This window comes from Mastacembelus armatus, chromosome 4, assembly GCF_900324485.2.
Source record: "Mastacembelus armatus chromosome 4, fMasArm1.2, whole genome shotgun sequence".
Taxonomy (NCBI): Eukaryota; Metazoa; Chordata; class Actinopteri; order Synbranchiformes; family Mastacembelidae; genus Mastacembelus; species Mastacembelus armatus.
Window position 1 is genome coordinate 20,944,199 of NC_046636.1, and position 25,602 is coordinate 20,969,800.

The window sequence follows — 25,602 nt, forward strand, 5'->3', positions numbered from 1 at the left end:
TTGTATCAAAACTTTTAAGCAGCCTGTGTTATATGGCTTGAAATGTTGAAGCAGCTTAACTCTCCAGGCCTCACCTGAATCAGTCATGTCACAGCAGTTGTAGAAACAGAATCTGTAGGATTTAATGCGATGAATCCTTAAATAACGTCAGACGTTTATGCCATCGGGGGGTACTGTGGTAGTAAATTTAATGAGCCAAACATAAACACCACACAAATATGAACTGAAAGTGGCGGAACACACAGAGACAATCCAAGCTTCTAATGTGTACATCAGAACTACACAACATTTAACATAATTCACTGTGTCCGTTCATTTGGGGCTCGTCTTCTGATGTATCTGCTTCTGGGTAACAAAACATTTTCCTTTGTGTTTCTGTGAAACAATTCTAAAAGCCAAAAACTGCCAATTAACTGTGTATTTTTATGTGTTTTTAACAAAATTTAACTGTTTTTTTTTTAAAAGTCAGCTTCAACAGCTTCCAGCATGATGAAAAACATGTTGACTGGCAATAAAAGATTCAGTGTTAACATTGAATCAAGGCTTGTGAAAACAGAAACGCAACCCTTAAAATTACAAGTCTTTGCATAACCATAAACTCACCAGTTACCAGCACTTTCTGGGGTGAAAAAGGTTCAACAGTCTATGTGTATGTCACAGTTAGTTTAGATCCTTCATCTGTAGTTAAAACCTTAATTTAGGACTTTATGCCTATATTTATTTGCACATTTAAAATATTGTCTTTGAGTCATATATGTATTCTACCTCTCTGAGCTTAATTCTGGGAATAGAAAAATAATTTAGTTCTCTTATTTACCAGTTGTCCTATCATACAATGTGCAAAGTGTCCCATAGTTGTACATCTTGTGCGTGTGCATTACTCAGGGTAATGACATTGAATTACATTCTTGTGCGTATACAATATTGCACCACTCCAGAGTGCTGTTTGCATGCAGCACAGGACCAGGTCCACTATGCAGGTTTGTGAAACATGACAAGCATTAAGCTGAGAACCTGCTGTGTGTGTTGCAGCACAACTGATTTTGATGAACAGGGACAGAGAGGGGAGTGCTGCAGAGACTGAGGTCTATCTACAGTCTATGGAACTCTAAAAGTCAGGAATTAGGGACTGAAGTTTTTTTTTTGCCGAAGGGAGGGCAGTCTAGAATTTTTGGTAAAGCAGCTGTGGGTCTTTAATGACTCAGACTTCTATTTTATTCCACTGTCATCATATGGGGACAATATCGATGGCACGCGGCTGTGTATCCATATCCAATATACAGTATCTGTAACAGTTTGTCTTTGACCTGTCTGCAGGACCAATATATCAGGTCTAAGAACCAACAGATACAGTTAGTAGGAACTGAACATTATCTCTAAAGAGTGCAGCATTTTACCACTGGCCAACTTTTATTCAATGACAACTTAAGTTATTTTCTCTTGCTTCAGAAATAGAAAGCAGACGGAGCGCTACATAAACAGTACACACTACTTTCTTTGTTTTTTATTGTGGCAGCTGCTAATTCCACTTTTAAAGTGCAAACTGCGCTATGTAAAGATAAATTTTCCATCAAACGTTTTAAAGCTTGAAACAAGGGCTGAGGTGAGACATTAGGAAGATAGATTTAGGTGACGTGTGAGTACGAAGCAAATATAAAATAAGCCTGGGGAGGGTCGTGCTGTTTTAAAAAGTCAAGCATAAAGCGCTCTACCACTCCAATAATTTCATACAGTCCCATAGATGTCCAACAGCACTTTGAGAAGTGAATAAAAAAAACAAAGCAGCCATATTGTAACATGATGAAACAATGACAGTGTTCATAGTATACTCCACATTTGCCTGTATCATAAAATTCAGTTACTACAGTAAAGTTATCAAATGCCAACCTTAGCCAATAAAGACAATATAACAGTCCCTTTAAAAAAGACCCAGTACTATATACAATAAGCGAGATATACTCTGAAATAAATAAATGATTTTTAACTCATAATGGGGAGCCACCTCCTGATAATGTCTTTTGTGACCACATTGGAGTTAAACTGAAGCATCAAATTGCCAAGATAATAATTAAAGACAAATGAAATGATCTTTTCCAAACTGACTTCTTCATGTTCAAACTCAAAGTTTCATGGCATCTCACAGCAGAAACAGCTGCTGTTTTTCATGTGATATTTAATTTCTTACAGACAGACTGTTAGAAAGAAGGATATCTGTTTGTGCCAGCTCAGAGGTCCAACATGCCAAATCAATAAGCCTCCAATAAAGAGTTATTATTCAAATTGCTCCATTTGCTACCCAAGGATATGTTTAAAAACATCTAGGCTGCATCAACCAAATTTTGCACAGTGAATGAATGTTTAAACTCATTCAAGTGCAACTGAAAGGTGTGAAATATGACTGATTTGCAATTGAATACAACCTATTCTGTTTGTGGTAAGCTGAGTATTCAATTTAACATGGAGGAAGAAGGCAGACTTAAATAAACTGCTGTTATTAGATTTTTCTGCCAGACAGGCACTCTCCATCATGAACACTACTCTGAAACCGCAGGAGCTGCATAGTCCAGGTGCCCATAGTATCACCAGAAAACCTTGGCAAACAAAAATCAAAAGGTTGACTTATGTGTATTTCACCAGACCTGTAACCATGTAGTGAGCTCAGACTGCACTTCACCCAGATGAAGAATGGCTTATTTGGTGAGGAGGCTGCTAGGCCGGTTTAGCATCTCTGCGTGAAGCGAGACTGTGACCTCCTCAACAGATGGTGACTTTCAGTCAGTAGACAGGAGGGTGGTCCCCATTACAACCAGCTACTAGTTCCCCTCAGATCTATGGAGCATTATAGCAACTTTCAACATATTGTTGTAGTTTTTCCCAACCTTAGTGTTTTCCCTATAATTGATAGTAAAGGAAAACATCAGATTTTTTTAACCATCATTTTAACACAGTTTAGCTGTTCAGCTCACAACACTCGGTTCACTGTCACAGCTGCATCATTCAACTGCAGCAGGCAGTTATTTTCTGTGAAAAAAACTACAATTAAAGGTCTGTTGTGTTTTACCTGCCCAGCACCAATTGGCAAGCACCAGCTGGTGAACCCAGCTTAGCATTTATCAGCTAACCAGCTGATATTTCCCTCAGAAACTGGTGGAGACACACCAGTTAAAACTTCATATGGGTGGAGCTTACATTTGCTGGAAGTGTAAATAGGTAGCAGTTTGCAAATAAGTTACATTAGAATAATATCAAAAGTGATAATACGTCAGCCTGTGTCAGCCTCCTGCTCCCAAATGGCCGAAAAGCAGTTGCAGGTTTAAATGAGGGTGAGAGGGCATGCATAGAATTTCTAGCTTAGATGAATGACTCTAGTTTAACCACTAGACTTGACCACTACCTACTACTGATAACAAAGCACTAGGTAGTAACTACAATAATTCATTTACAGATATAAGGACTCTAAATGAGGTCTATGCGGAGTGTGTGGCTTTGTTATTCCACTGAGTGCAATTTGCTCAGAGGGTGAGAGCGACCTCAGTGTCGAGCCACTGCTTCCCCAGGAGCTAGTTAGGTGATATGGAGCCGTCTCACAGCTGGCACACGGGTGACAGAGGGACTGGAGTGGGATGCTTGCCAATTGCCAGCATGCCAATAAGAAATGTATTTGATTAGCTCCATCCTTGCCTCAAGCTTAGTCAGAGAAATATGTATTAGCAAGAGATTAACAGGACTAATTTTACATCTTGTAGAACTTCCATATTATTTTGCAGGCTAAATGTTTAGAAATAGAATAGGTTCAGTACAACACAGGCATTATGGATGACTGTGACATAGAGGGACCTCAGCATGAGTGAGCCTATGAGGGATTATGGTGGAAAATCTTGCATCATTATCATTACATACATTTATCTTAATGTTGGCCTTCATTTCACAGCATCTGACTCAAGCTGAATTTAGTTGTCAGTGTGCAGATTTTAAACACATCTTTAAAATATGTCTGTCATATTGATATTTTCATGATATTCTGGCAAAATATGGGTCAAGGATTAAACAAACTGTGACACAACAAGCAGCATCGACACTGTCTGCTATGCAGACACAGAAACACGTCCCCTAGGAGAAAGGAAGTCTTAAAATATCAGCCACCAAGCATTTTAAGATCTTTTTTCTGAAGAGTACTAGAAAAAAAGCATATTGAAAGCTGCAAATAACAGACTACGCATTTCATTTCATGCATCATATAAAATATTAGTTCTTTCTTTTTCAGTATATTTACATTATATATTACACATGATGTTCTGTACAGAAAAGTTCAATCTACACCGCATCCTTAAAAATATTTTCTGACCCATTATTATTTTTACATGAAAAACAAGAATAGGAGAAAACATCCAAAACAAACATGTCTCTGGCTGTTTTGCAGGACGTCCATGAAGCTCTTATAGAAGCTTCACCGCATTAACTGCAGAGCTCTGAATAAAATAATCCTGTCAGAGTGACTAGACCACACACACACTCACTAAACACACAAGGAAAGGACCAGGGCTCCCTGTTTTCTTGAAGAAAAGGCTTTGACCTGGAGCCATAGCTGACTGCCAGAGCCACAACGAGCCCAGTCCTGGGTTCTTTGTGGTACTCTGCTCAGGAGTTAGGTGCAAAAAGCAAAAAAATCCTTTTAGGGGAGGAGAGCCTCAGCCTGTTTATCCAACTGCTCTTTAACTGCTGAGGCATGGCCTCAGTGCTGCACTTTATGCAGAACTCCTCTTTAGACCCCCAACACAAAAGGCACCCATACCTGGGTTTGGCTCACTCAGCTCCTCATCAGCTTTAGCAGTTACTGTGGCTGCGTAGCAGAGCGCTCGGACAAACTGTCTGCTCTGTGAGGGGCCAGTTGTTGCTGCTGCTGTTGTTGAAGTTGCTGTTTCTGCTGCTGTAATTGCTGCTGCTGCTGCTGTAACTGCTGCTGCTGCTGTTGGGTTGTGGCAGTAAAGGTACCCTGCTGCTGCAAAGGGAATGCTGCCTGTAGGATCAGCTGGGCTGACTGGTTTCCATGAAGAAGCCGAGGAGCCTTCAGTGAAAAATTTGGATTAGCTGGGTCTTACCACAGATATTAAGCTGATGAATCATGCACAGTAAGTCAACATGTAACTTAATTCTACTGCACTACAGACATTTCTGGTTGTGACATTTGAAATTATGATCCTTTTCATTGATTTTATGGAGGGTTTGCATTGGTGTCAGCTTTCATAACCTCTTAGTCATGGCAATACAAATACCATGTGGCTGCTACGCACACAAGAGCTCTTAATTAGACTGTAGATAAATATGTGTGACTATGCCCATTCAAAGTGCAAATCAAATAACATTTTTCTACACAAGTGGTCATTTTCCTAACACGTTTTTTTTTTTTTAAAGTTACTGATGGTTATGATTGGTGGCCCAATACTGCATCTCTATAAGTTTTAAACATGTTCCATTAAAAATTGCTTGAACATTCCTCATTGTATTTTAAAGTGGGACTCACCAGTCTAATCAAAATCACAAGGGTTTGAGAAAACATTCTCCTCTTGTTGCTTTTCAGTTGGTTCTTCCAGTGAATGAACAATGCAGATGCTTTTTGTTGCCTTTTTGCCACTCGATGAGGAGTGACAATGGTGTCTTTCACGTGCAGTGACATCAGATGCATACCCTCTTTTTAACTAATAAAACCCTGATGCAGATAGTGTGTAGTCATCATGTAACTGTTATTTGGAAGCATCAAAGTGCAAAGTTACCTGTAGGAACTGTGTTTGCTGCTGGGCCAGTGGAGCCTGCCCTGGCTGCATGGCTGTGACCTGTGGTTGTTGCTGTACCTGCTGCTGCTGCTGCTCCTGCTGCTGTTGCTGCTGCTGTTGCTGTGGTGGCTGCTGGGAAATGCTGATGGTCTGGGTCTGGCCCTGTTGAGGGGCAAACGCTGTCACCACTTGACCCATAAACATGGTTGTGGGGACCATGACTGCCCCACATGCCATCTGCCCTGTTACGAGCTTAGTGAGCAACTGAGGACCAGCAGGAAATCTGCAAGAGACAGAAAATAGGCAAAACCCATGTAGAAGCAACAGAATCTCACTGAAATATGGTGAGGAGATTTCTTTTAGTTTTCATTCTTAAACAGATGGAATTTCATGGCAGAAGCACTTCATGAAATAAAAGTGGTGGCCAGTGGTGCCAATAAGTGTAAAACAAACAGTACAAAATGACAAATTCACCTTGTGCACACTGTCACTATGGCAATAAAATTAGCTGTGATTTTTAAATGAAGATGCAAACCTAATCTGAGTTGCATGGTCCTGTGCAAACGTAGCCACAGCAGGAGTGTTCCGTCCAGTATTCTGAGCCAGGCTAGTGGCAATCTGGACCACGTTAGCAGGACTTTGCTGAGGAATCATCATTGTGTTGTACAGAGATGCGGGCAGTGTATTTTGTTGAGGCTGCAGAGTGAGAGACAACCTCTGAGACTGAAATACACAGAATCAGAGTCAGTGACAACATAAAAAACATAGTGGATGGAAAGTCAAGTTATTTGAATGTATCTGGCTCTGAACGATTGGCAAGGCAAAATTTCATTTGTCTGACCTGTGTGAGTGCTGTGCTCTGTTCACGTAGGAGTGTTTGTTGCTGGGATTGGGGCTGGACAGCATGTTGTTGCGGTATGCTGTTCTGTAGAGGCCCTGCAGAGACCACCTGGCCCTGCATGCTGAGCATCCCCCCCTGATGCACAGCATTTCCCTGGGCCATCTGAACAGAGCTGAGATTTATTCCTCCGGCTCCTTTCTGTAAAAACATCTGAAACATACCGCACAGTCCCACAGCAAAAGATCAGGAAATGAAATAAAAACTCACTCAATCAAGCTAGATATATATTTATTTGGCTTTGATGTATTTACTTCACTTTTTTGCCACACACCCCTGAGCAGCTCTTCGGCCTCACCTGCAGGCTCTGTCCCTGCACCCTCTGCAGCTCCTCCTGGATTTGCCGCAGCTCATCCTGTTGCCGCTGGATGTTGGCCTCAATCATCCTGGTCCTCTGCTCAAGTTGCTCTTTCAGGTGCTGCATGGCTTCTAGCTGGCTGGAGAACTGCACCATTGACTGGTAAAGAACAAAGATGACAAGGAAACACAATAAGATATCTCTAATAAATCTCAAACACACATATACAGTACAAACATATATGCATTTTCACTTCCTCCATTAGCCTCCATAAGCCTATGAAACAGGGTCAATCCTCCAACTGGGCACAAGCTCCCCCAGCCAGCAACAAATGGAAACTGTGGTCCAATTGTATCTGCCAGTATTCATAATGTATCATAATGTTTAAATTATTTTCTATAACATTTGGGTTGCAATTTCTGAGCTAGTTCCAGAATATTAGAAATGTACTTAGTAATTCTATATTTTTCACATTGACGCAAAGGTGTTTCTTGTATGTGCTGAAATGCTGTTTATCAATGCAATTTGGTTCTGCTCCACAAAGACTATGCAATAACATAAATTGCAAAAATTCTCTGTTTGAGGATAAATAAAAATAAATCCAATAAACAGGCTTCGATCAGCAGGATTTGGGGTGGGAGTCTAGGAGATGGCTTTAAAACAAACTAGATAAATATCTTACTTGGCTGTTGGTCTGAACCTGTTGTTGCTGTTGAGGCTGCTGTTGCTGCTGCTGTTGTTGTTGTTGCTGTTGCTGTTGCTGCTGCTGCTGCTGCTGCTGCTGCTGCTGCTGCTGCTGCTGCTGTTGCTGCTGCTGCTGCTGCTGCTGCTGCTGCTGCTGCTGCTGCTGCTGCTGCTGCTGCTGCTGCTGCTGCTGCTGCTGCTGTTGCTGCTGCTGCTGCTGCTGTTGCTGCGAAGCCAAGGACTGAGCCATGTTCTGCCCTGTATTTTGGGAGCTCATTGACTGCTGATGGAAACAATGCAGACACCAAAAAGTCAGGATAAAGAGCAGAGAGTTCAGAGAAACTCAAATGTCTTTATAAGAAATTCCTCATGAAACAAGACAATTATTAATTCAATTTTTACAGCAGACTCACCTGACTGCTAATAGATGATCTTCGTTGTGATGTCATCTCCACAGCAGACACAGACTGGCGACCTGGTGTACTCCTATCTCCCTGAAGCTTCATCTGTGATGCTAGAGGGAAAATATAAACATGATGATGGTTTTAATAAAATTACTTCTTGATATAAAATAAATTTAGTCATGCAGATAAGTGGGATGTCACATTGCTTCTTGACAATGAACAGCTGTTTCTTGAAGGTGCTTACAAGTGGGATCAGACACAGCAGTGTGTGAGGATTTGCGTGAGCTGCGAGAAGAGGCCGAGGGTGTCCGGCTGTGGTTGAATCGCTCTAGAGCCTCCTTCAGACTGGAAGTGTTCAGCTGGGACTCAGAACCTGAATCCTGGCACTTTCGTGATGTGCAAAAGTGAGAGAGTACAACATGAGTATAATTCGTATCAGTGTGGGGAAAAAGTGAACCAGTCTAATTAATGTTGGGGAAAAGTCTCACCTTGTCTGCTGTGACCTCCGGTTGTGATTCTTCAATTCCAAGCTCCCTGCGTTGTTCTGCTCTTACTTCAGCATAACTGTGAGTGTATGAATTACATATATACATGTATATAATATCTGGGTTACTGAAAAATATCTGACACATGCATTTTTCTACTTGTCTATCTAGGAATGTAGATAGCAGGTAAATCTTCCACATACCTTACAACAGTGTGTGTGCAGACAATAAACTCTGGTCTGGAGTTCCACTGGTGATAGGTGATGTAGTAGTGGGTCTGAAGCCAAATCCACTGCTGCCCTTTGGTAAGAAATCTGTAGTAGCAGGACTTTCCTTTGCCATACTGCATCACTACAGATACAGTGAGGAGAAGCAGACCAACGATTGATACTTTGATCATTTGGAAAAAAAGTAGGAGAAGCTGACAATGGGATCAAATTACTTTAATAATGCAGGGTGACAAAGATGTACTCACAGTGCTCGTGGCACTTGGCCAGTGTTTCCAGGTCATCTACATGGTAATAGTCATATCCTGATGTACCCAGGACCTCAAAGGGAAGGTAACCTATGATAGGTGGAGCTCTGGACAAACACAGTAAATATTATTGAAATTTGGAAGATCTTCAAACTGTCTGTTAAAACTACGAATCATATCCACACGATCACAGTTTCCACAACTGATGAAACAAGTTTCAAGTTTCCATAACTGATGAAACAAGTGCAAATCATGCTGCCAACATGACTGTTAGCACATAATTTGATTCCACTGAACTCAGGCATAACACCATGATGACTTGTCTGTACTGTGATTCACAGATGAGCCTTGAACTACTGCTGCAATGTGTCTTTCCCAGCACACAAATTACTTACAGTATGCTGTGAGTAATTTGGTTCAATTTGTCCTAACCGAGGAGAAAAGGTCCAGCTGCCATGACTCAACCTCTAAATAACTTCACCTGGACGACTGAGAATCTCCACAGACAGATCTCAGTTCCCAGACACTTACAAGCTGCTGTTAAAAGAAGAGGGGATTCTACACCATAGTAGACATGCGTCTGTCATGAGACATGTTGCTGCCATCAATATCAAATTTACCTTATTTTTTCTTAAAATGGTACATTTTCTCAGTTTTCTATGTTTTTACTGTGAATAAAATATGGGTATATGAGGTTTGCAAATTAATCCTCTGTAGATTTTACCTAGTTTCCCAACTTTTTGGAATTGGGGTAGTAATCTGAAAAAAAACTATGGTGGGAAAGCACCTTTAATAAATTATGTGTTGTTTGAGTATCATTGTTTACACAATCAAGAAAACATTGGAATAATATTTCTCTGGAAGGGCTGACTGACAAATAAAAAGAACTATACCTGTGATCCAAGAAGAGAAATTTCCACTCTAAACTATGTCTGGAGGTGAATTCCTCATTAGGTTCTTCTACGGTGCACATCTCCTATGGGGGGTGGAAGTGTAGAATGTATTTAGATATTTTGTATGTTTATTTAAAAGAAACATCTATAAATTATCTGTAAGCTATTGATGATGACACGGTGAGTCTGAGGAGCCTAACTTTAACATTTATGTTCTTAAAAGTTTATTGTCCTTGTTATACCTATTGTTGTGTTAGCTACCATCTACTGTTCTGATGGAAATTTCTGATGAAAGTTTTTTCTTTCGTTCACTATCTCAATTATAATACACAGTGTTATGTATTATTCCGTGATACTGATGGGTTATCACTAAAGTTTGCTTGCACACTCAATTGTAAATCAAAGTAAACTCAGGCGGAAGAAAAAGAAGTCCAATGTTGTTTTCCGGGGGTGACTGGGCCACTGGTACTGTAAAGCCCTGTCCTAATTAAAACTAGCTTTCTCAAACCCTGAAGCATGAAACTGAATGTGTGTGAAAAAGATAACAGGAGAAACGAGAAGTGGAAGAACAGCTAAAAATTCTTACTTTGATAAACTGTGGTTTGGCTAGCCTCACAGTTGCTATGAGACACACTTTGTCTTCAAAAGCAGAGTGAAGCGACCGCTGAATCACTCCTTCTAAACCGTTCCGGGTACAGTTAGGCACTGGAGAATAATTGAACAAAACAAAAAAATTAACCTCTGGACCAAGAAAATTTAGCTCATAGATTCTGTAGTGTAACTCACCATTATTTAGGGACTTGAAGTTTCCAATGAACTTGACATATTCATACACAGGGGGTTCTTTGGGGTCGATAGTTCCTCTGAGCATGTGGCAGCAAAACTCAAGCTGATTTTTAGCTTAAAAAAAAAAAAAAAAAAAAAAACATTGAGGAATACAACAGCATTGAAGGAATACACAATTAAATAATAGCAAAAGAAGACAAACAGAAATGCCAAGATACAAATAAAAAATTCTGCTTACTTTTTAGATATTCGGGTGTCAGGGTCTCTCCCTCCATGATATGAGAGGACAGAGCCTTGTACACATCTGAATGCTCCCCCATGGGCAGGAAGTTCAGCAGGTTCTGGTCCACAAGATCAGACTGAAACACAATAAATATCTTGAACATGTGTAGATTAAAGTGTCATATTCATTTTGTGTTATTCATTCAGAGACTTTGCACATTCCACTCACAGGTAAGTGTTCCAGTAGGGATGTCACACTCTCAGAGACGTAGATTATATTTCCATCCGTCATAATTGCAAGGAAAAATCCATCCAACGCCTTATAGAAACATAATACTCTTTTTTGATTCACTCTTAGTCTTTCATGTTAGCAAAAGGAAAGCATGTGTAAAAAACAGCCTTACCTCCAACATCAACTGAGTGAACTCTTCATTACTAAGAAAAGGAGGCTTCCAGTCCTGTCTGATCTCAGTTGACTCTGACTGAGCAGCAATTTCTAATAAAACATGCAAACAAGCTCAGTTGAAGAATATGTAAATCAAAGTCTCTGTAAAAAAAGAGATATCTAGCAGTCATGTGAGTTCCTCACCCTTATGTTTGTGCAGAAAGTCAATACTCTTCTGCAAAATTGTGGACTTGTCCATCTTCCGGGTGTTACCCGGTAACATAGTGCCCAGCTCTTTGATGAGAACATTGAACTGATCTCTTCGTTTCTTCTCAGATTTGTTCCGAGACACTCTGTGGATTTAGGAACAATTCACAAATGTGAAACCTTTTTTTAACAATGATTGTCTTTCATCTGAGCTTAAATCACAATGACCTAACCGTTTTGCTTTGTCCTTTTCATCTTCTTCCATTAAGCCATCAAAAATACTGCTGTCATCCCTGCAAAGCAAACAAGCCAACGGTGAAACAGATCCTTTAATATTCATTCCCAAATTACCTTTATTAATAAAGTCTTTGATAACAGTCATTCCTTATCTTTTAATGTAGTTTTTCCTTTTTTTTTTTTTAGGTTGATCAAAAATCTATCTATAGCAAATGTGATAACAGACGTTTTAAGTTATTTATCTATTAAAACTGTAAAATTCATGTATTAAAACTGTTTTGCTTTTTTTAACTTTAACTTTTGATAGGCTATGGGATTAACAGAAAAAATAAAAACAAGCCAAATGTAAGAAACTGAAAACTTGTGACTCACCGGTCAATGCTCGAGGTCATTTTGAATCCTGTTTAGGGTCGCAGTGTCGGGGAGAGGTCTTTTAATCGTGAGGTAGACATTTGTAAATAAACCTGGAGGGGTGGGGGGGGGACAAAATAAAATGACAACTTGCAACAGCTTCATTACTTCCCAGTAATTCGAAGTGGTTCAGATCTATCTTACCTTACTGACAGTACAGCCAGTCCTGTGACAGGATGAGGAAAGTGCTGCTGGATTATGAAAGTCTGGGTGGATAGGCCGTGGTGGTGGAGCTCTGAGAGTCTTGGAGGAGAGTCACTGAAGGTTTCTTCGATCAGATGGTAGAAAGTTGCCAAGTAGTCTTCAATGAGTTCGGTTTTTTGTGCGTGAGTCTGGAACATGGCAGCAACATCTGAGTCTGCAGGAGTTTAGAAAAATATCAATGTGGTCATTAGTAAAGTACAAATGTAACATGTAATGTTATAAATTTGACCAACATGTAGTATATTGAAATATATACTTTATGCTGAGTCACACTCCTTAAACATTAAATACAGCCCGATTAGACAGATATTACCCAATCATCCGTCCAGCCATCATCTATACCCAGTCAATCCTTAACCAGGGTCACAGGGATCTGCTGGAGCCTATCCCAGCGCTCTTTCGGGTGGAAGGCAGGGGTACACCCTGAACAGGTCACCAGTCCATCGCATGGCCGCATAGAGACACACAGAGACAAACAACCTCACACACTCACACTCACTCCTATAGGCAATTTAGAGTCACCAATCAACCTGACCTACATGTTTTTGGACTGTGGGAGGAAACCAGAGTACCTGGAGTAAACCCACGCAAGCACGGGGAGAACATGCAAACTCCACACAGAAAGGCCGGTCTGCGAACCCAGGACCTTCTTGCTGTGAGGCAACAGTGCTAACCACTCAGCCACCATGCTGCCCTACTATCCAGTCAGTGATCATTTACATAACATGACTCACTTATTATGCTATATCACAATTATTAACATTTTTGTTGATCTAACATACTGTAAGAAATGTTATAAACACACCACCTGTATCAGTGAGGCTAGGCTAAATAACAGACAAATTCACATAGTGTAGCTTCTAAAATTATCATACATTTGAATCTATCTGAAAGCTTGAACAAAAGCTAAACATCATGAGGGGGCACAGTGGTGACTTTGTCTGACAGCCCTGTGACAAAATGGTGATCTCTTTAAGGCAGGGGTCTCCAACCATGGTCCTGCCTTGCAGGATTCCTAACTATCCCTGCCCTTCCAGTTTTTGATTGGTTGACCACACCCAAACCAGGTAATCAGCGATGGGTACATAAAGTACACAGACTTTAGCACAACACATCCCTGGCATGTACAGTAGAATGCACTGTGGCAAAATGGGGTTAGCTACAGACCAAAGATGGACTCAGGACATGTGATATTTATAACCCTACCAAACAAGACACACATGTAAAGCATTGTAACATGGGAGATAACATGGGTCATTTTTCTCCACTATGGTCTCCAGTGAGTCCAGTTCATCCATTCTGCAGTGTAGTACACCTTTACCGGCCAACCTAATGTCAAAGTGATTCAGCAGTATGGGTTTTTCTACCTGTATCCTAACTGCCTGTCCAGTTGTTTACCTTTAGCTAATGACTGCACTAACAAAAGGTAAGTGGTCTGGGCTTAGTGAAGCAGAACAATGTGAGGTACTCTGTCTGGGATCTGACCACAGTGGAGCTGGGAGACCTACATGCCAGAGGCAACAAACAACAGCTTGTAGTTTCCTCTGAACTGTTAGGGAATGATAACACAATTTGCCAAGGATTAAGAAGAATATTTTTAAATGTAGTGGCCAGACTATCATTTAGTCAGGCCCAGTCAAATAACATTACATGTAGGGAAACAGTTTAATGATGTGGTATGAAAGGGCAACCATCAAGTGGCAGCAAATGTCAGGGGGCCACTAGGTAAAAGAATGAGGGACCACTGCCACCTGACTCCACTCTTCTCCTTGCACAGGTAGGCCAACAATAGATTGTCAAATTAAAAGAAAAGGACAAAGCCCAGTGGGACTCCAGCCTAAATATGTGACCCATTTATTTAATAAGCCAATTATGACCAGAACCTGTATGAGAGGTTTTCTCACCATAATGTCCTATTAGGGTTGGTGAAGAAATCCATTCTGTGTTTATTCTGTAAAATATAATTTCCAGACACCATACCATACATGTTTTTATAGCCTGACTGAAAATTCCTTTCCGTTTTTTTCCTGTTTGAGGGATTTCTACAAAATGTACATTAGCTAATACATACTCACAGAAAGAGTTAAAACAGATTGGTTATTGTGAGCAGCATTTGGTGCACCCAAACAGCATAAAACACACATGCACTTAAATATACAACTGGAATAATACCATATTAATGTTCAGGGAAGGACATCTAAAGCAACCACTACACGTATCACAAAAATGGACCTCCAATAGCCGACTGTTTAGCACTGGTGTTCCATTTTTAAAAACAATAAAAGGTATTTTTACATATACATACCCAAAGCCTAATACCCAAAATAAATTAACTAGTAGAATAAAATGCAGCATGGACTCTGAGTATCTCGTGCGAATACATTTTTAAACTCATGAAATACTCATTGTGAGAGAAACTGTCTATTTACCAGAAATACACAAATCTCTGAGGGAAACCCCAATTAGCACTTTGGCTGTTATTAAAAAAAAAAAAAAAAAAAAAATCCTATTTGCGTTGTGGCTTAAATTAACAAATTAACAATACTTCAATTTAACAAACAAATGACAGTAATGGGACAAATAGATTTCATGGCCCATTGACTTCAGCTTTGCAGTGGTATTTCCGTGCTCAGTTGATGTGACTTTTGAGACAGATAAGAGACAGAACAAATGTCTCATCTAAGATTATTGTTTTGTCAACACAATCAGCCAACTACACTGTGGCAGCACTATAAAGGGAGTTGACAGCTATAGTAAAGAGCTTTACCTACAGGCTTTGTAGCTACTGAAGAAGAAGTACACCTCTTTTACATTTCTGTTCAACAGCACCTCATACAGTCAAGCTACTGAAACTGGAGCAAATATCAAAGCAGTGAAAATGATTAAGTAACAGTGGATGCCAAGAAATTCAGTAGAGACATTAGCAAAGAAACGAGAGCAAAAGCAGGGGAGGAAGGAAAATGTTAGTAACAGACAGCCGTGTATTAGCAGAGCTTGCAGCAGTAGCAACAGCACAGAGTGAGTCTTGTGTAAGCAGGAGAGCGGAGGTTGTATAACTGTGATGTCATCTGTGCTTCACTGACCTGCTGGCCCAATGACCTACTTTCCTCCTCCTCCGATCTAACTTAATCACAGCTCCACAGGCAACACCTTCCTGTTAGTACCAATAACTCTACATTCCCTGTCAACACAAAGACTTTCAAAGCTGAACATTTTAGTCAGCAGGCAGAGTCACGAAAAGTGTGAGCAGGAAATCAGACTGCCTGCATATCAGATTTCTTCATTTAATCACATGACATTCATAGGCTTCCTGGTGATTCCTGAGCACGCGCCGATGTCTTGTGAAGAACCAGAGCTGTAAAGGTGCTTAATTTTCAACAGCCAATTATTGTTTTTTAGCAATGCCAACCATGGAGACTAGTAGACGCATTCAAATGAACACAGCTCACATGCAGCGCATCTTTCACCCTAAAGCGCATCAAGTCACAGACTGACGACATTATTTTTATCATTGTTTTTCTATTGCTCGCACAGCATTGTTGAATGTCTGTTTGTGTGTATGTGGGTGTGTGCATGCATACTCGGATGTAGGGCAGCAGAGCTCTGAGGATATGAGTCACTCTGAAGTGGATCTATGGCGCTGCTCATCACGCACACGCCACACCCCACACTGAACTGCCAACACAGCAACAGTGCCAACGGGCAACACCATAGCAACCGGCCTTACTGTGGGGAGTAAAAATAGCCCGGCTGAATTCCTCCACAGCTGATACACCCTTCATCATACACACAGATATTCGACTACAGAGAGTGATACGCTTTCTTATGAACAATGTAAAATACTGAGATAGATTGACTTATACAGCACAGCAGTAACGCATGCTGTGTAAATGTTATTGTGCTGTTCCTACATGCAGTGGCTATCATTCTGCAGCGTACAAGCAATCACTCCCATCCTTACAATTCTAATGCAGATCCTCCCTATATTGTTAAATTAGAAGACAGAAAAGGATGATGAAAAAAAGGATACAGCACAGCTAGCTTTCATTCGTGACTAGTAAACTCAGAATTCAAACAATAGGCGGCATTTTGAATTTACATAGCAAATATTCAAATGTAGCTCAATCATCTGACAAACTTAGGGGAAATTTGCATGTGTGTATGCTGTTATCAAGAGCTTCAGTTTAATTTAGGTTTAATTTATTAAGTTTAATTTATAATTTATAACATGATGTGCAAGTCTACAGTCATGATAGAGCTCTATAAAGGTTGTATTTAGGCACAGTAGTGGTTTGAGCAGAATCCTAACACTAGCATGCCAACATGTCCATAGTGACAATGTTAATATGTTGCTGTTTAGGTTTAATGTTTCCTATGTTCTCCATCTTAGTTTAACATGTTATCATAAGAGGCAAAATTCTGACTTGATGATGACACTATATTCAGGGGATCTAACGTTTCAGTTCATTCTCTGTGCATTAAGAACTGTGTTTGCAAGTTATGACAGCAATCTCTTAAATAAGTGGAAGAAAGTATTTATTTATCATTATTATTTTTTAATAATTTAAAATATATTTTAATTAAAGAAAAACTTTAAAACTATGGAAAACATTGACCTGGTGTTTATAGGCAAAGTTATAAGCAAAATTGGTAAAATCAATTAAATTCACCTTCTGGGGTTATTGAATGTGAGTACAAAATTCATCCATTAGTTATACACAGTTATAACAGTTGCAATATTTCAGTTATGGACTTACTGACACTGCTTTTACAAGGGCCACACCCATATCATAGCTAAGGATAAAACACATTCATACACATACATGGCTGACAGTCAACCCAATAGGGATTAATGGTACACTGATATTTTACCAAAAGTTGTCTGGTGCTTCACATCAGGTAGTGTGTTCTTGCAGGCAGTGGCTTTTCAATTAACTTTTTATATCATGGCATCACAGACTTATTCTAAAGCCTGTCTAGACACGTTTTAGTGGCAAAAATGATGGAATTTTCTAAACACAAAGCGCAAATAATATGCAGTGTATCAGCTATCTCTGGATCATATATCTGAGTAATTAATTGATCGTTTTAGCACTATTGTTCAAATTCCCTAAAATACCTCAAATTATCCAATATCAGTGTTTTTTTTCCAGGAAATTTTAACATTCACTGCAGACAGTAATATCTGGTAGTTCCTGTATCACATGAGTAGGTAAACTGGTTTCCTAGCAACCCTTGTGTTTTCTTCATCATCCACGTCACACCCTGACATCTGAGATTTGTGAACTCTTGCTGATCCCAGTTGGCAGAACATAGACCACAGCTTTTACATGATTTCTAGAAAGACTAGGCATTCTACCTAATGTTAACTTCAAACCCAATCAGTTCTGGAAGACATTGTACCTCAGGTATTCTCAGCATGTACAAATAAAACAGAAACGCAACTTGGTACTCATTTTGGAGCAAAAACAAGAGGATGGGAATGTTAGTTGTGCTCTGACTGCTGGGAAATATCATGCACAGATAATGTGATCATCCTTTTTTTTTTTACAGCCAGATAGCAACAACTTCGCTTCCAAGGACGTCACACAACAAAAACACATCAAGAAATAAATTACTGAGTCACACATCCTGTCTGAAGCTTCAAGGCCAGCACATATCACATCCAGAGACTCCCTCAGTTTCCTGAAGAATGCGGTATAACACTCAATTGAGGATGGTTTTAATAATGTCATGCTCACTTGGCCTGTAAGAAATAAAATCCACAACATAAGCTGTCAATACTGCCCACCATACTGCTGCACAGTTGAAAGAACCAAACCCTCAGTGGTGGGCAGCCAGCTGTGTTTCCACTTAACGCACACACATTCACAGAACCGGCATCACAAAAGGAGTCTTTGTTTTGCATTTTCACTCCACAGCCCGCAGACAGGAATGTTTGAGAGGCAAGCAGCAGTGGTTGGCAGGGGCCCCTTGACTGTTGCTGGCCTCCTGTCCCAGCGGAGCAGGAACTCAGCCAGGAGCCTCATACTGATGCCAAGTGGGTCACAAGAGTTCAGAAGGATGAGTAGCAACAAAAGGGAAGCCATCAAGGATGACTATAGACCCACAGCCCTGTAAGTCCACTGTCTGTGATCAATATAAATGACCAGCACGTGACCACTGCAAAAGCATGTTAAGTAAACACTTCTTTAAGAATGATGATTCAGTACTCACAATATACACTGGAAACCTACATAAATGTTGTTTTTAGTTGACTTGGCTCTATGTGAACATATGGCGTTGTTCTTTCCCAAGGGACTGTGCAACACATTATATTAAACTCTACAGATTAATGTTTCAGGGCACACACAACCTACTTTGTCCAAGGCAAAATCACACTTAACTGACTGCAGTTAATCTCAAATAAAGAGAGCACTTCCACGGTCTGCCACTGCAGTGCTCAGTGCTCAGTGCACAGTGCTCATTCAGACGTGCAGTGAGGTAAATGCTTTTACTTGTTGCTCTAAATCCTCTTAAAAAAAAAAAAAAAAAAAAAAAAAAAACATGAACCACTTAGTAGATTTATAAAATATAAATCAACAATTCTAAATATTAATCAAGCAAAAATATAAACCACTGACTGATTATAACCTATGAAATAGCTAACAGTGTAAACTGAATGACCATTTCAAGTTTGGTAGGAAATAATGATTACTATGCCTCGGGTTCTGACAAACTGTTACCATTTTATGACAGGCAGACTAAACATGTCGCTCTGAATTACTAATGAAAAAAAATTAAAAACATCATACTTGAAAGAAACCCAAAACTATATTAATCAAACTTCATATTGCCTACTTGCCAGAATATTTTTTATACTAAAACAATAAAAGTAAAGGCACATTTTTGTGTATGACATTCAAACTTATGGGATTGCAAAATGCAACCTGAATGCTATGCCTTGAAATAAAAATTTTGAGCTGCAAAACTGACCTTTAAGACACACTTATAGAATCGCAGTACACATTACACAAATGAGTAATTACATGCAGCTTTTGCATATCATCACTTACAAAGATTTCAGTTCTAACACTCTAAAGTTCTGAACAAACCATTTCCATAACCAAGACACATTTGTGTAAACCATAAAGCCATTCTTTAATTGTGTATTTTTACACCACGTTACAATGAGGCATATTTAACACTGTGGTTAGCTATTGGATAGAAGATATATTTAGATATTATTTATTTACTAAGCTAGAGTTTGCCTTTTTTGTACTAAAATTTGTGATCAAATAAGCACAAAGACACTAATACAGCTAGTACAGGCACATCAAAATTAGCAATACAGGCTAATCAAGCTGATTAGCTAAATCAGAAGAGCTATAATTTAATAGTAGTATCTTATTCCTCTAAACGACTGACTGCAAATCAAAAACATATGTAGAAAATGGATGAATATCATTTCAAAAATAGCTCCTGGTGAATTAGGCTTCAAAAAGCTTAATTGTTCATTTCCTAATGTGACAAGGTCTAAAGTAATCCACAGCTGAAGCCAAAAGCAAAACTTAATACATCAATTCCAAAACGCCTTACCTTTTGTATTCGGGCGACGGTTAATGAGGTGACCACTTCACCTCATGACAGACAACTCTGTAGTCAACTCTTATCTGAAATCTTCACCTGTCAAACAGAAAGAGAAATGTCAGTTTTACAAATGCGCAGCTTTAAATACAGAAACTCACATTACTGATTCAGAATAGAAACATCTGGGTCATTGTGAGTCTCCCACAGCACTGCAGACATAAGAGAGAGGCTCTGAATTGACACATACAGAGTCACACGTCTCTTATAAGTTCAGCCATAACCAAAGCCCCTGGCCATCAAATGGGATGGAATCTACTTCAAGACAATGCAAACATGAGCATCTGTGCCAGAAAGGATATTAATGCAAAGCTGAGTGCTACTTTGTGTCATTATTATGAAAAGAGGTGCTGAAAGTGTGTGAGCAACTTGGACACTTTAAAACCTTTAATGACTTCATCATACTAGCACTAACAGTGTCATAAAATGGTAATGATACGGTGCTCATTGCCATTTATTTGAGTTCCTACAATATTTATATAGTCTTTGTCTTTTAAGTTTGAAAATGAGTACTGTTTTTTTTTTTTTTTTTTTTACAAAACCAAGTGCTTGATTAGGTGGCATGGCTGAACACCAGTCAGAGAATTTATTAGTCACGCTCCAAATATAGGACTGCGGCTGCAACTATTCGTTATGTTCACTGCTGATTAATCTGTCAATTATTTTTAACTATAAGGTAAGAAAACTGCTCGCAAAGACAATCGCATTTCTCTGAACTCAAAGTTAAATATTCAAAGTGCTCCTTTGGGCCAAACAACAATTCACCATCCAAATTTATGAATGTGTATCGATGTAAAAATGAGAAAGGGGGAAAATCATCACACATCAGAAGCTGCAAATGGAAAATGTTTCTTGTTTTCTTGTTAACAGAAATAATTATCAAAAATGTTTTTGGTAACACTTTATAAAAAGGGTACTAATTATATTCTTAAGCAATGTTCAACTAATGTGTGATTAATGATGATTTAATGCAGGAAGCATCATGAATTGCAGTTAGTCACAAAAAAACAAATCATCCAGTCACTATAGTTTTCTGTAATTAGTCTATACTTTATAGATCATCAAATAAGGAACATTTATTCACATTTAATTAATACATTTATTGATATGCAAATTGGCTGCATTCCAATTACACAAATGGTTATTTAAGAACCATACATTTGATCAGTCTCTCAATAAGCACAACGGAGCCTGTTGGAATGGAAATACATAGACTAATCAAGTAATCAACTAATACTGCTAGATCAATGTATGCCTTTTTATTTACTAGGATATGTTTACAGACTAAAGTGTACAAAAGGCAATAATTTGACATACTGCACTGTCTGGATGTCTACAAACAGTGACCTGGCAGTGTCACTTAGCATAAGATGCCACAGGAGGCTGGTAAACCTCCTGCACCATATAACAACAACAATAAATGTGTAAAGTTTGAGCACTTTATTTGTGTTTGTTTATTTTGTCATATTTCCCATAGCTTCAGCAACTGTTATCTGTTTAGGGACATTTCTGCATTTGCTGCTCCACCAGGCAACACTCATTAGCTGCTATTCTCTCAGTGCAGTAAATTTATTACGCTCTTTTGAATGACAACAATCTCCACATAACAGCTTTTGTGAAAACAATTAACTGCAGCTTCCAAACTAGTCAAATTCATTTGCTAATGACTAATTTAAATGCTAAGGAGCTGTCGACAAAGATACTAATGCTACAGATAATGTGGTCGTGCCTCTACCCCACAACACTTTTAGGGAAAACCCAACAGACGTGACCCATTTTTCTTCATCATCGTAAAATCAGATAGCATCATTGTAAGACAGTTTTCGATTGCCCCAATCTCCATGTAGGTCAACTTTTTCCATTTTACCAAAAAACAACCACTTTCTGGTCAACAAAATGTTACATTGGTTGGCTCATCTACATTTAAATATATTCTGTGTATTTATACTTAACTATTTTCATTTAAATTCTAATCATATTGTGATTAAAAAGCAATATTACACACAACTCACTGCTACGAAAAAATACTATATGCAATGCAATGTGGCTATTTTTGCATCAAAAAGAGGATTTGTGGAAATAAAGAAAAGGCAGTATAACAGAGTCCCAGTTAAGATTATGGGCTCTGCATTGTCACCAGTCAGTCACATTAGATGACTTTTACCAGCCTAAGTATATTACATTTTTATGTTTAGTAATAGGCTCACTGCACATTTACTCCTTTTCACAGTGCTGCAGTAGCATGACAGTCACATAACAGCAAGGCTTGACAGTGTGACAATATTTTAGTCTTTGTATTGGATAATGAAAAAGCCATTCTCTGCAAACACAATGCATAGTCATGCTTTAAGAAATGTATGACTCTTGTACATCCAGATATATTGTCCAGTCCTAATATCTGTTTGAGATACTCAACTTAGTAACCAATTTTCTCCAGTTGAAAATAGCAACATCACTGTTAAAATGTTAAATGTAATGAGACAATCTACAATTATTTATGTAATTTGTCAAGTGATAAAACATTATTATTCGTAGTAAAGTATCATAAATTCCGCAGATAAATAACTGTGTGTGATTTACTTCTCCAAAAGGAAAAATCCTCTCAACTCTGAGAAAGGCCAGTCTGACAGCAACAATCCTGTGTGGCAAAAAGGATTTTTCTGCAACTAATGTCAGTGGACGTCCTCATCTTGGAGCTCAAGGAAGCCAAACAGAAAAGACAGCAGAGTACAGTTACTAATCTCTTATGAATGTTTTATTTTTTGTCTGTCCAATATCAATTTTCAAGGACTGCGGACACAGCTTAGACTGTCGAACTTTACTATTGTCTACCAACACATTAACGATATGTAACACGGCTCTACTGTTGCAACATAATCTTCAACTAGAATAAACATGATCAGAATAGTTTCTGGTGTTAGTTAGTCTGGAGGTGTGTTACATGTAAACTCTGTAATATAAGCTCTTTTCATTGGACCTCAAAAGCTGTTGAATACAAATGGTCCGTAGACCATTTTAAAATCTTCGCTAGAGCCAAACAACCAACAGGAAAGCAGAAGATTAATAAGTCATCTCTTCAAAATGTTATCTAATTTATAGTTTAAACACACAATAAATCTTAACATACACCATTAATTACTAAGCAAAACAGACTGCAGAAAAAATATTGGTGGCACCGCATTATCTGCTCAAGGCCCATGAGTGAATCAGTAGCCATAACAGAGCTCTGGGGTGACATCAGCATATTAAATGACCGAGATGACAAAATCACATGCCGCCACTTATATCTGCAGACAATGACAACAAGAATCACAAGATTAAGCCAAAAGTTAAAGACTGTCACCTTTCCAGTTAATGATGTGTGATTCCTCAGAAACCTCCTAAGGTGCAACAGTTTAAAAACCTCTGTACTATACCTTTACTTTAAAATGACAACAGATTCCATTACAAAAAACTTCTCTGACAAAGACACAGTCAAAACACAGTTTAGCCTCATGATTGTGAGTCAAACACATGGTCGACCTTAACTAATGAAATTAGAATTATACTTTTGTTAGAAAACAAAAATTTCAGGAAGTGCAAGGTGTGATCGGCCACAGCATTTGTAACAAGTACTTGAACTATGTATGACTTTAGTTGCTGCAACATGTGACATTTCTCACTGGTACCAGTAGCCATACTATGTCTTAGTGTAATAAACAATTAGAGCTGCCTGCATGAATCCACTACTGGAGAACATCACATCTGAATAAACACAGGCACTCCTCTGTATCACGAAATCCTGATATGACAGGCGTAAAGTAATTACATCATTAGGCGTAGCATGTAATAACATAATCTGTTTGTGTGTTCTCTTTTCCTCATTTTTGCTGAAGCTGTCATTCCCACTCGCTCCTGTTTAAAGACAACAAAACTGAGAGTCCTCCACTGATGACTATTGTTCACTCAACTTAGTATATGCAACTTAAATTAGTATATGTCACTTTGATTTCCTAACACACTTAGGAAAACTTGTCGAACATGATGCATGCATTGCAATGTGTAAAAGATACCCATCAATAGACATACCAAGACTCACAGCAGGAAAAAGAGGGCGAGAGTGTCCCTGTTTCCTGAACTCACCTGCAGCCAACCACAGCACATGCAAAAAAAAAAATGTCTCAGAGTATTTTTCCATTCTCCATTAAGAGCTCCAACAATCGCATAGGGTCAAAATTGATCAAAACTGCACACAATGTCTTAAGACAGCTGCAAGGTAGTATTCATTAACAATGTCGTTTTTCATATTCATGAGTGGGACAAAGCACTATGCAAAAAATATATCTAAAAACTGCAAAACACTTACTATGTTTAGGTTTAGGTTAGAAAGATAATCTGTTGGTAGTTGTCTCATTGTTTTTCATCGCATTAGAATGCATCATAATCGAAACTAATTTCAGCTTGACTCGGGTATTTATGAAATCCTTCACGGTCTTAATCAAGTCAAAGATGAATATGAAACTATTACAGAGACGGATGAGAAATGATAAACAGCGATGTATTGCTATATTGCTCTGACACCATCCATTGCCAGTCAAAGGGATGAATACAGGTTACAGAAAACCATATCACTACCACAGTCGAAGATTAAGTGATAAATATGTGTTGAAAGGGCAGCAGCAGAACATGACATGCGGGAACGAGGCTGGGAAATTGAACTGAAAGGCAGCTGTCACAGACTTATTAATTAGCGCCGGAATAAAAACCGTCATAGCCTAAGAGGAAGACAGCGGATGTGGGGGAAAAAATGTTGTGCCGGTGAGATGCGTGTGGTTGTAAAGTCACCTGAACAAAGTTCGCCTCGCAGGGACAAACAGAGCTGCACATCGATCTGCCTGTCTCCCTGCTGCCACTGATGCCAGTCGGCAAACCGGACAGTGATTGCTAGAAGGCTAACGCCGCTTAGCTTGCCTGCTAACACCAAATTACAGCCGCAAAACAACCGCCTTATTGTTTGCCACCCTTACTGCGACATATGACACACGCTGCCAAGGCTCCTTTATCTGCGAACAATTATTTCGTTCCTGGCGAGCGACTTTATAATGTAATGCAACTCGTCTGTACAATGTGTGCATGTCAACCCACTTTTAGCCGGAGCTAGCTAGCTAACATGCAGCACTAACGTTAGATAAGAATGTGGGTCACCGGGCCTGTGGCCAGTCTGTCACCAAACAAGAAAAAGACTAACTCTTCCGTTTGCTCCATTACGCCCGTCGATAGTACACATACACGGTGTAGATAGTGACGATACAATTACGGAGCAGAGTTCACCGGTAGCGATGTCACACTTACCCCGAACGGTCTCCGCTTTCATCGGGATATCCCTGCACCCAGTGGCGCCGCTGACGGTTGACTGCGCAGGGCTGAGCAGGCTGGAGTTGGAACTGGAGCCAAGGGCCTACCTACACAGGCTGGTCCACTTTGGCTTAGGTACACACATTATAGTGGTTTGCTTCAGAACCAGAACCAGAACCAACTTCATCGGCCACGTCTGTGCATACAAACAAGGCATGTGACTCCAGTTTACTAAGCTCTCTCTATGTACTCTCTAAGAAGTCAAACTTTTTAAGAAAGGAA

At 39.3% G+C, this 25,602-nt stretch overlaps 1 protein-coding gene across 5 annotated transcripts; it reads right to left on the bottom strand.

The window, feature by feature from the left end:
* Window positions 1-163: 163 nt before the first annotated feature.
* On the bottom strand, window positions 164-25,524 carry clocka (clock circadian regulator a). 5 transcript variants are annotated; one of them, XM_026304954.1, is made up of 23 exons: window positions 25,318-25,524; window positions 19,939-20,025; window positions 12,301-12,514; window positions 12,118-12,209; window positions 11,742-11,801; window positions 11,506-11,654; window positions 11,321-11,412; window positions 11,146-11,235; window positions 10,933-11,053; window positions 10,695-10,808; window positions 10,495-10,613; window positions 9,909-9,991; window positions 9,016-9,122; window positions 8,744-8,891; window positions 8,544-8,619; window positions 8,300-8,441; window positions 8,065-8,165; window positions 7,650-7,931; window positions 6,968-7,126; window positions 6,613-6,822; window positions 6,307-6,494; window positions 5,772-6,054; window positions 164-5,065 (listed from the first exon to the last, which is right to left on the bottom strand). In XM_026304954.1, exons 4-23 carry the CDS (start codon window positions 12,135-12,137, stop codon window positions 4,832-4,834), a joined length of 2,778 nt encoding a protein of 925 aa, XP_026160739.1. In that variant the 5' UTR covers window positions 12,138-12,209; window positions 12,301-12,514; window positions 19,939-20,025; window positions 25,318-25,524; the 3' UTR covers window positions 164-4,831. The 5 variants fall into 5 exon arrangements, with proteins under 5 accessions (XP_026160739.1, XP_026160737.1, XP_026160738.1 ...); XM_026304952.1 differs by having other exon boundaries at window positions 6,944-7,126; XM_026304953.1 differs by having other exon boundaries at window positions 7,650-7,934.
* Between the last annotated feature and the right edge of the window lie 78 nt (window positions 25,525-25,602).